This window comes from Martes martes (assembly GCF_963455335.1).
Source record: "Martes martes genome assembly, chromosome: 6".
Classification (NCBI taxonomy): Eukaryota; Metazoa; Chordata; class Mammalia; order Carnivora; family Mustelidae; genus Martes; species Martes martes.
This window is the reverse complement of record NC_137893.1, coordinates 146,933,365-146,944,477: the sequence shown is the minus strand read 5'-3', so window position 1 is coordinate 146,944,477 and position 11,113 is coordinate 146,933,365. Positions and strand designations below refer to the sequence as shown.

Below are 11,113 nucleotides of genomic sequence, written 5' to 3'. Positions count from 1 at the left end.
ATTTGGTTGTTTTACTACTATAAGGAAACACAATTCAAACATGTGGCTTTCATAAATATCTTACAGAAGTAACTCTGACACAGTGTGTATATTCAGAACCCTTAAGAATATTTTGGATGTGATTGAATTCTTCATATTAGTACATTCTAGGTCTTAAATTCCCATATCTGAATGCATTTTCAAGATTATGTTCTACTATAATCTATTGCATGTGAGGTGTGTGCAAATCCATCTCTGTGCAAATCCAGCTGTGAATCACGAGATACATATTTACAATAATGTCTTTCCTTCTCTCTGCATCTCCTTCTGTTTCTTTCTGATTCTCCCTCTTTTTCCCTCATCCCTGTTCTCTCTAAAATGTATGTTTATACTTACAGTACTATACGTCCTTTTAAGCTCAGAACAAAAGGCCTTTTATACCTCTGACTTATGCAAGCACAAGGTCCATTTTTTCACTTTTCTTCCACTAAGTATAAATGACATACTTTGGTGATAATGTGGAACTGTATTGGCATGAGCTATGTCAATATAAATGAGTACATTATTTATTCAAATAGTTACTGATAGGGGCGCCTGGGTGGCTCAGTGGGTTAAGCCTCTGCCTTCGGCTCATGTCATGGTCTCAGGGTCCTGGGATATAGCCCCGCATCGGGCTCTCTGCTCGGCAGGGAGCCTGTTTCCTCCCTCTCTCTCTCTGCCTGCCACTCTGCCTACTTGTGATCTCTGTCTGTCAAATATAAATAAATAAACATCTTAAAAAAAAAAACAAATAGTTACTGATAAAATCTGAGGGCTGTGTCTTATAACATGATAGATCCACCGACCATTTATTTTTTTGAAGATTTATTTCAAAAATTGCTGAACACCTGGTCCTAACAGGAAACATGTGCTAACAGAGGATGGAACAGAAGAATGGCAGTTCTTTCACGGGGTTTATCCTGCTGGGGTTCTCTGACTGGCCTCAACTGGAGCTAGTCCTCTTTGTGGTCCTCCTGATCTTCTATCTGTTCACTCTGCTGGGAAACACCACCATCATTGCCTTGGCCCAACTCGACCCACATCTTCAGACTCCCATGTACTTTTTCCTCTCCAACCTAAGCTTTCTGGACCTGTGTTACACGACCAGCACTGTCCCGCAGCTCCTGGTTCATCTCAGGACAGCAGACAAGTCTATCTCGTTTGGTGGCTGTGTAACTCAGCTGTTCCTCTCGCTAGGTTTGGGAGGCACGGAATGCATTCTGTTAGGGGTCATGGCGTTTGACCGCTATGCAGCCATCTGCAAGCCCCTGCAGTACACCGTGATCATGCACCCCCGTCTCTGTGCCCTCATGGCTTCTGCGTCATGGTTCATTGGTTTTGCCAACTCCTTGTTGGAAACAGTGCTTATCTTCCTTGTACCACTTTGTGGGAGAAATAAAATAGACCACTTCTTTTGTGAGGTCCCCCCACTGCTCAAGCTTGCCTGTGTTGATACTACTGTATATGAGTCTGAGATTTTCTTTTTCAGCATGATCTTTCTTATCATACCTGTGGCATTAATCACCTTTTCCTATGGTCGGATTGTCAGGGCGGTCTTAAGAATAAAGTCATCTGCAGGGCAGAGGAAAGCGTTTGGCACGTGTGGGTCCCACATCACAGTGGTCTCCCTGTTCTATGGCACGGCCATCTATGCTTACCTCCAGCCCAGCGACAACCACTCCCAGGATCAGGCCAAGTTTGTTTCGTTGTTCTACACTATCGTCACGCCCATGGTCAACCCCGTCATATACACACTGAGGAACAAGGATATGACGGGAGCAATGAAGAAGGTGCTAGCGAGAGTGCATGACTCTAGATGACTAGGCAGGGAAGACCCTTTGATGGAAGACTTTGAATGCCAGAATTTTTAATATGTTTGTGTCCTGCATTTGTCATGGAAAATTTCAGCTGACATCTCTCAAGGAAATTTCTTTTTTCTTTATTTCTTTATTTTCTTCCTACAGCAGCTTTCATTTTTCCCTAATTCATTCATTCAGATGAGATACAAATCAGGTGTCTTTCTTTTTTTTTTTTTTTTAAGTAGTCTCCACACTTCTCATGGGTCTCAAACTCACAACCCTGGGATTAAGAGTTAGATGATCTACCAACTGAGCCAGCCTACACCTCTTCAAGTCATGTGTCTTTTTTTTTTTTTTTGTCATGTGTCTTTTTAAGTGCCAAAACTCATACTATTCTCTTAAGTGAAACATGGGAATTATAATGAGCAGGGCCAAGGTCAGCTGTCCCAGAGGAAAAGAAAGGATTGAAAAGTTGAACTGTCTCCAATAGCTATTGGGCCATTTGCTGTTATAAATAATGGGCTTATCCTAGGGTATGAGGTGCAAGTAGGGATCCAGGGGCAGGACTCTGAGTTCACAACCCCTGACAACAGGTTATGCCAATGCCTGCAGGTCCTGGACAGACAGAAGACTAAAGAAAGAGAAATTAAGGAATCCATTCCATTTACAATAGCACCAAAAACCACAAGATACCTAGGAATAAACCTACCAAAGAGGTAAAGGATGTATACACTAGAATCTATAGAACACTTACGAAATAAATTGAGGAAGACACAAAGAGATGGAAAAACATTCCATTCTCATGGATTGGAAGACTAAACATTGTGAAAATGTTTATACTGCCCAGAGCAATCTATACTTTCAATGCCATCCTGATCAAAATTCCACCAGCATTTTTAAATGTGCTGGAACAAACAGTCCTAAAATTTGCATGGAACCAGAAAAGACCCCAAATCGCTAAGGAAATGTTGAAAAAGAAAAACAAAGGTGGGCCATCACATTGCCTGATTTCAAACTTTACTACAAAGCAGTGATCACCAAGACAGCATGGCACTGGCACAAAAACAGACACATCAATGGAACAGAGTAGACAGTCCAGATATGGACCCTCAACTCTATGGTCAAATAATCTTTGACAAAGCAGGAAAAAATATCCGGTGGGAAAAAAAGACAGTCTCTTCAATAAATGGTGCTGGGAAAATTAGACAGCTATGTATAGAAGAATGAAACTTGACCATTCTCTTACACCATTCACATAGATAAACTCGAAATGGATGAAAGACCTCAACATGAGGCAGGAATCTATCTAAGTCCTAGAGGAGAACAGAGGCAGGAACCTCTTCGATATCAGCCACAGCAGCTTCTTTTAAGACACGTCTCCAAAGGCAAAGGAAACAAAAGTGAAAATGAATTTTTGGGACTTCATCAAGATCAAAAGCTTCTGCACAGCAAAGGAAACAGTCAACAAAACAAAGAGGCAACCCACGGAATGGGAGAAGATATTTGCAATTGACATTATAGACAAAGGGCTGATATCTAAGATCTATAAAGAACTCAAACTCAACACGCACAAAACAGATAATCATGCCCAAAAATGGGCAGAAGACATGAACAGACACTTCTCCAATGAAGACATGCAAGTGGCTAACAGACACATGAAAAAAATGTCCATCATCATTAGCCATTGAGGAAATTCAAATCAAAACCTCATTGAGATACCACCTTATACCAGTTAGAACGGCCAAAATTATCAGGACAGGAAACAACAAGTGCTGGAGAGGATGTGGAGAAAGGGGAGAAAGGGCAACCCTCTCACACTAGTGCAGCCACTTTGGAAAACAGTGTGGAGATTCCTTAAAAAAATAAAAAATAGGGCTACCTTATGACCCTGCAATTGCACTACCAGGTATTTACCCCAAAGATACAGATGTACTGAAAAAAAGGCCTATCTGCACCACAATGTTCATAGCAGCAATGGCCACAGTCGCCAAACTGTGGAAAGAACCAAGATGCCCTTCAACGGATGAAGGGATAAGGAAGATGTGGTCCATATACACTATGGAGTATTATGCCTCCATCAGAAAGGATGAATACCCAACTTTTGTATCAACATGGACGGGACTGCAGGAGATTATGCTGAATGAAATAAGTCAAGCAGAGAGAGTCAATTATCATATGGTTTCACTTACTTGTGGAGCATAAGGAATAGCATGGAGGACATTAGGAGAAGGAAAGGATAAATGAATAGGGGTAAATTGGAGGACGAGACAAAGCATGAAAGACTGTGGACTCTGAGAAACAAACTGAGGGGTTTGGAAGAGAGGGGGTGGGGGGATAGGTGAGCCTGGTGGTGGGTATTAAGGAGGGCTTGTGTTGCATGGCGCACTGGCTGTGGTGCATAAAAAATGAATCTTGGAACACTGAAAAAATAAAAGAAAAAAAAACTAATGATGTATTATATGTTGGCTAACTGAACATGAAAGAAAGAAAGAAAGAAAGGGGGCCCCTGGGTGGCTCAGTGGGTTAAGGCCTCCATCTTTGGCTCAGGTCATGATCTCAGGGTCCTGGGATCGAGCCCTGCATCAGGCTCTCTGCTTGGTGGGAAGCCTGTCTCCCCCCTCTCTGTCTGCCTGCCTCTCTGCCTACTTGTGATCTCTCTCTCTGCCAAATAAATAAATAAAATCTTAAAAAAAAAAAAAAGAAAGAAAGAAGGAAGAAGAAAGAGAGAGAGAGACTAGGAAAAAAACTGGACTATAATGTATTTGATATATTCCTTCTTTTTTTAATCTGAAGAGATATTTGTTAACCAACATTGATTTTTTATTGTTGTTAATAAACAAGAATTTTTGTTGTTGAAAAATTAATTAATTAATTAAAATAAAATACAAAATTCTGTTTCTCAGCTAGAACATTTTAAATGCTGAGGTAGTGACATGTGGATAGTACCTATTGCATTAGACAGCGAGGACAGAGTATTTCCACCAGCACAGATGGATACTCGTATGGGAGAGTTGTGTCCAGCTTCTTACGGGATCAGGCTCATGCCATCTTCCACTTGAGACCACATCCTTGCTTAGCAGCATTCTCTGCTCTGTTTTGCTTCCCTCATTCCCTTTATCCTGAGAGCACTCCCTGAACAAACCACGTGCAGTGGAAATCCTGCTTGATCCCCTTCTCCCATGGAACCTGGTGGAAACACCGTCCATGTTCATTAGACCTGTCCCTTCCGGTGTTGTGATAGCTACATTCCCCCTCATTAGCTCATCCTGCATTGCCCTCAGGGGCCTGTTCTAGTATATCTGGAGTCAGCTCGGACCTAGGGGACAGAAGCTTTATTAAGGTAATAGTTTTTCATTTCTACCACTGCCAACGCTATTTCAGGTTTATTCAGGAACTGGATAGGGCAGGGTTTGTATGTCAATTATCTCGGTGGCTGTTATATAATTGAAATATCTTCAATACAGATATTATCTTGAGATCTTTGGCCTTTAAATTGTGCAGTGCATACTGAGCAGCTCTTTCTGGGGAAAAATGTATTCTTCTACTTAAACTTTTAGACGTGTATGTCACCATCAAACACTTATGTTATTGGCTCTATCACTTACATATGCTGATACTAAGCATTTAACCTCTTTCGTTTGATGCCTCTTTTCTTAATTATTATTGGAAAATTGTGTTCTTGTGAGATGTCATTTCCCATCATATTTTTTGGATGGTAATTATTTCACAGAATGTCATCTTTTTTTATTTTGTGGAATCTATTTATTTTTAGTTTACCTAATAAAATGCTTTCTCTATTTCTATAACCTGTGCTTTCTTCAAGTATTTATTTTTTTGGTATGTAAAGGAATAATTTATGTCTGATTTTTATAACTGCATTTTCCTGTATCACATATATCATGATAGGTCCTAAGGACACCATTCTTTGCCCCTGTACCGAGGGTGGATGTGTTCAATATTTTCAGCCAGCATTATTTACATTGTTTGTCTAAGAGGAATCAATGTCTCTTACTGCATTTGGTCATTTGATACCTACCTATATAGATATTGGTGCTTAGTCTAATTATCAATTCTTTATATTTTGTGAGAAGAAATAAAACAAAATTTCCTCCTTAACCTTAGCTTAAACATACATTTCTCTGAAAAGATTTCTTTCCGTGGTGGTGCACACAGCTTTAAGATGGATGGATGGATGCTGAGGAGGAGAGAAAGAAGAGACCAAAGTGACCCAGATCAGCAGGAAGTACTCTTGAGAATTGATGGGAGAATGAATTATGCAGCCTGATCTTTCCCATATCCAGAGTTACTAACGGATAATTTTCCTGAATGCAAGGTGAAAAAAATAAAGGTAAGAAGATAGACAATGATATTCATATTCTAGTTCCCTCCTAGGGTGCTGTCCAGGAAGGCACTGGAAGCAATCCTAACATAGAAAGACAATCACATTCCTTTTTCTCTTTTGGTGGGCTTCTTCGTTGCCTGACATTTTATTTTTCACCTTAAAATCATATTCATTTTTATACCTGTTAGATAGGCAGTCATTCAGCATTCTTTTATGTGTACACACACAAATGCATACAATCCTGGAAAGCAGCAAATCGTATTTACAAGTTTATCTCACCAGAGTTTTACCTTTGCTTAATTGCCTTCTGAGTCCCTATGGCTAGGATAATGTTAAAATATATCATTATTTTATCCTAATGGTGCATTATTATATTGTTGTCTTCTTTGGATGAGTGAGCATCTTATGTTTGCTCTCCTTTACTTTGGTGAGTGCATCCTTTAAGAAGCACATTTAAAAAGTTGCCAGCAATTTATTTCAGATAAGTATCTATCTATATCTGTGTGAGTGTGCAGGAGACTGAAACATGGTTTGTTTTATTTGCTCTTCTGAGCAGGTGTGAATCAGGGCACATTCCCTGTTGTTGCACGTTCAGACTGTCTCAAATATCTTTATAATTAATTCCATTAAGAAAGTTTTTCTGCATAGATTTATATGCATGGCTGGCACTGATCACATCTTTATAGGAAATCAAAGGTGGTATAAAATAGTGTGAAATGCTACATTCTCAATTCAGATTTCATGAACATTTTATGAATATTGTAACAATTTCTCCCACACAACAATGTGTCTACCCCCAAGACCAATTCAGTTTTGAGAAGTCTTAGAAGAATTAAAAATGTACTGTGTGCCTAACCATTTCCATATGATGGAGTTGGAATACTCATTGTCTTTTTTTTTCTTTTGTTGATTTCAAGTTTTCATTTAAATTCTAGTTAGTTAACATATCTGGTAAATTTGGTTTCAGATTTCGAATTTAGTGATTCATCACCTACATATAACACCCCGTGCTCATCACAATCCTTCCTTAATACCCATCACCCATCTAGTCCATCCCCCCACCCACCTCTCTGCATCAACCCTGAGTTTGTTCCTGGTCATTAAGAAACTCATATAGTTTGCTTCCCAGACTTCTTTTTTCCTGTCCGCTATATTCATCTGGTCTGTTTCCTAAGTTCTGTATATGAGTGAAATCATATGGTAGTTGTCTTTCTCTGACTGACTTATTTCACTTAGCATAATACCCTCTAGTTCCATCACATTGTTGCAAATGGCAAGATTTCCCTTTTTTGATGGTTGCATAATATTCCATTGTCTTCTTTATCATATACCACATCTTCTTTATCCATTCATCTGTTGATGGACATCTGGGATCTTTCCATACTTTGGTTATTGTGGACATTGCTGCTATAAACATTGGGGTGCAGGTGCCCCTTCAGATCACTGTATTTATGTATTTGAAGTAAATATCCAGTAGTGCAATTGATGGGAGCTCTATTTTCAACTTTTTGAGGACCCTTCATACTGTTTTCCAGAGTGGCTGTACCAGCTTGCATTCCCAACAAGGTAAGAGGGTTCCCTTTTCTCTACATCCCTGCCAACATCCTGGTGTTTCCTATGTTGCTCATTTTCACCATTCTGACAGGTGTGTGGTGATATCTCATCATGGCATTGATTTGTACTTCCCTGATGATGACTGATGTTGAGCATCTTTTCACGTGTCAGTCAGCCATCTGGATGTCTTTGGAGAAATATCTGTTCAATGTCTCCTGCCCTTTTCTAACTGGATTGTTTATTTTTGGGGTGCTGAGTTTGACAAGTTCTTTATAGATTTTGGATACTAACCCTTGATCACATATGTCATTTGCAAAGGTCTTCTCCCATTCCATAGGTTGAATTTTAGTTTTGTTAATAGAGTTTCCTACCCTGTGCAGAGGCTTTCTATATTGATGAAGTCCCAATAGTTAATTTTTGCTTTTGTTCCCTTGCCCAAGGAGACACATCTAGTTGCTATAGCAGAGGTCAAAAAGCATGCTGCCTGGGATCTCCTCCAGGATTTTGATGTATTCCTGTCTCACATTTAGGTCTTTCATTCATTTTGAGTTTATTTTTGTGTGTGGTGTAAGAAAATAGTCCAGTTTCATTCTTCTGCATGTGGCCATTCAATTTTCCCAGCGCCATTTGCTAAAGAGACTGTCTTTTTTCCACTGGATATTCTTTCCTGCTTTGTCAAAGACTAGGTGGCCATAGAGTTGAGAATCCATTTCTGGGCTCTCTGTTCTGTCCCATTGTTCTATGTGTCTGTTTTTGTGGCAGTACCATACTGTCTCCACAATTACAGTTTGTAACACAGCTTGAAGTCCGGGATTCTGATGCTTCCCGCTTTGTTTTGTTTTGTTTTTCAACATTGTTTTGGCTATTTGGGTCTTTCTGGTGCAATACAAATTTTAGGATTGTTCCAGCTCTGTGAAAAGTGCTGATTTTGATAGGGAGTGCATTTCATGTGTAGATTGTTTGGACAGTATAAACATTTTAACAATATTAATCTTTCAATCCATGAGTATGGAAAGTAATCTCATTAGATCGATATCACTCAGCATCAGGGGAATACAACTCAAAACCACAATGAGATACCACCTCACACTGGTCAGAATGGCTAAAATTAACAAGTCAGGAAACAACAGATATTGGCAAGGTTACAGAGAAAGGGGTACCCTCTACACTGTTGGTGGGAATGCAAACTGGTGCAGCCACTCTGGAAAACTCCTCAAGAGGTTGAAAAAAGAGTTACCCTACAACCCAGCAATTGCACTACTAGGTATTTATCCAAAGGATAGAACATAGTGATTTGAAAGGGCACCTGCACCCCAATGTTTATATCAGCAATGCCTACAATAGCCAAAATATAAAAAGAGCCCAGGTGTCCGTCGACAAATAAATGGATAAAGACTATATGTGTATATATATACACACACACACACACACACATATATATATATATATAATTTCAGTTTTAGCTACCTTACCTAAATGAATATTACTCAGCCATCAAAAAGAATGAAATCTTGCCATTTACAATGACAAGATGGAACTAGAGGGTATTATGCTAAGCAAAATAAGACAGTCAGAGAAAGACAAATACCATATGATTTCACTCATATGTGGAATTTAAGAAACCAAACAGATGAACCTAGGGGAAAGGAAGGAAAAATAAAATAAGATGAAAATAGAGAGGGAGTCTAACCATGGGAAACAAACTGGGGGTTGCTGGAGGGGAGTGGGAGAACTGGGTAAGCGGATGATGGACATTAAGGAAGGCACATGATGTAATCGGCACAAGATGTTATACACAACTGATGAATCACTGAACTCTACCTCTGAAACTAATAATACAGTTTATGTTAACTAAATTTAATTTAAATAAATACTTTAAAAATTTTTAAATGATCCTACATATTTACAGTCCTTTAAGTGCCATTAATCTCTAACCAAAAGATATTTTGTACCTACAACTGATGCAAATACAGGGGGCATTAGGTATTTTTTTCTTATATTAAATTATAATGATTTACTTTTTGTGATAATGTGGAACTAAGTTGGTATAAGCTATGCAATTTCAATGAGTACATCATTTCTTCAAATAGTTACTGATAAAATCCAATGGCCTTTACTTTAAAACATAATAGATCGTCCTCCCACCCCCACCAACTGTTTACTTTTTTGAAGATTTCCTTTAAAAATTGCTAAACGCTTGGTCCTAACAGGAAACATGCACTAACAGAGGATGGAACAGAAGAATGGCAGTTCTTCCACGGGGTTTATCCTGCTGGGGTTCTCTGACCGGCCTCAACTGGAGCTAGTCCTCTTTGTGGTCCTCCTGATCTTCTATCTGTTCACTCTGCTGGGAAACACCACCATCATTGCCTTGGCCCAACTGGACCCACATCTTCAGACTCCCATGTACTTTTTCCTCTCCAACCTAAGCTTTCTGGACCTGTGTTACACGACCAGCACTGTCCCTCAGCTCCTGGTTCATCTCAGGACAGCAGACAAGTCTATCTCATTTGGTGGCTGTGTAGTTCAGCTGTATGTCTCCTTAGGGTTGGGATCCACAGAATGCATTCTGTTAGGGGTCATGGCATTTGACCGCTATGCAGCCATCTGCAAGCCCCTGCAGTACACCGTGATCATGCACCCCCGCCTCTGTGCCCTCATGGCTTCTGCATCGTGGTTCGTTGGTTTTGCCAACTCCTCATTGCAGACAGTGCTCATCTTCCTTTTACCACTTTGTGGGAGAAATAAAATAGACCACTTCCTTTGTGAGGTCCCCGCACTGCTCAAGCTTGCCTGTGTTGACACCACTGTGAATGAGTCTGAGCTCTTCTTTGTCAGTGTGATCATTCTCCTCATACCTGTGACATTAATCATCTTCTCCTATGGTCAGATTGTCAGGGCGGTCTTAAGAATAAAGTCAGCTTCAGGGCAGAGGAAAGCGTTTGGCACGTGTGGGTCCCACATCACAGTGGTCTCCCTGTTCTATGGCACGGCCATCTATGCTTACCTCCAGCCCAGCGACAACTACTCCCAGGATCAGGGCAAGTTTGTTTCTCTGTTCTACACCATCGTCACCCCCATGGTCAACCCTGTCATATATACACTGAGGAATAAGGATGTGACAGGAGCAATGAAGAAGGTGCTTTGTAGGGGACAGGACTCCAGATGACTGGGTGAGAAAGACCCTTTGATGGAAGATTTTGACTGTCAGAGGTTTTAAGAGGATTCTGTTCTCCCCATGTCATTCAAACTTTCCTGTAACATCTCTCAAGGGAATTTTCTTACCTGATGCTTTAATGCAAGTGAGTGCTCAATATCCAAGTTCATGGGTTCATGATGCCTCCAGAGATTCTCCTAGAGCATCTGCATCATATTTCATTTTAAGAAACTTCAGAGGTTT

General features: G+C 40.1%; 2 protein-coding genes across 2 annotated transcripts; both read left to right on the top strand.

Moving 5' to 3' along the window:
- Positions 1-899: 899 nt before the first annotated feature.
- On the top strand, positions 900-1,838 carry LOC308344439 (putative olfactory receptor 2B8; the record flags this gene model as incomplete). The annotated part of the gene is made up of 1 exon (XM_080805981.1): positions 900-1,838. One exon carries the CDS (start codon positions 900-902, stop codon positions 1,836-1,838), a length of 939 nt encoding a protein of 312 aa, XP_080662107.1.
- Positions 1,839-9,943: 8,105 nt separating this feature from the next.
- LOC308344165 (putative olfactory receptor 2B8) lies at positions 9,944-10,882 on the top strand (the record flags this gene model as incomplete). The annotated part of the gene is made up of 1 exon (XM_080805645.1): positions 9,944-10,882. The coding sequence occupies one exon, from the start codon at positions 9,944-9,946 to the stop codon at positions 10,880-10,882; it is 939 nt and encodes a 312-aa protein (XP_080661771.1).
- Positions 10,883-11,113: the final 231 nt, after the last annotated feature.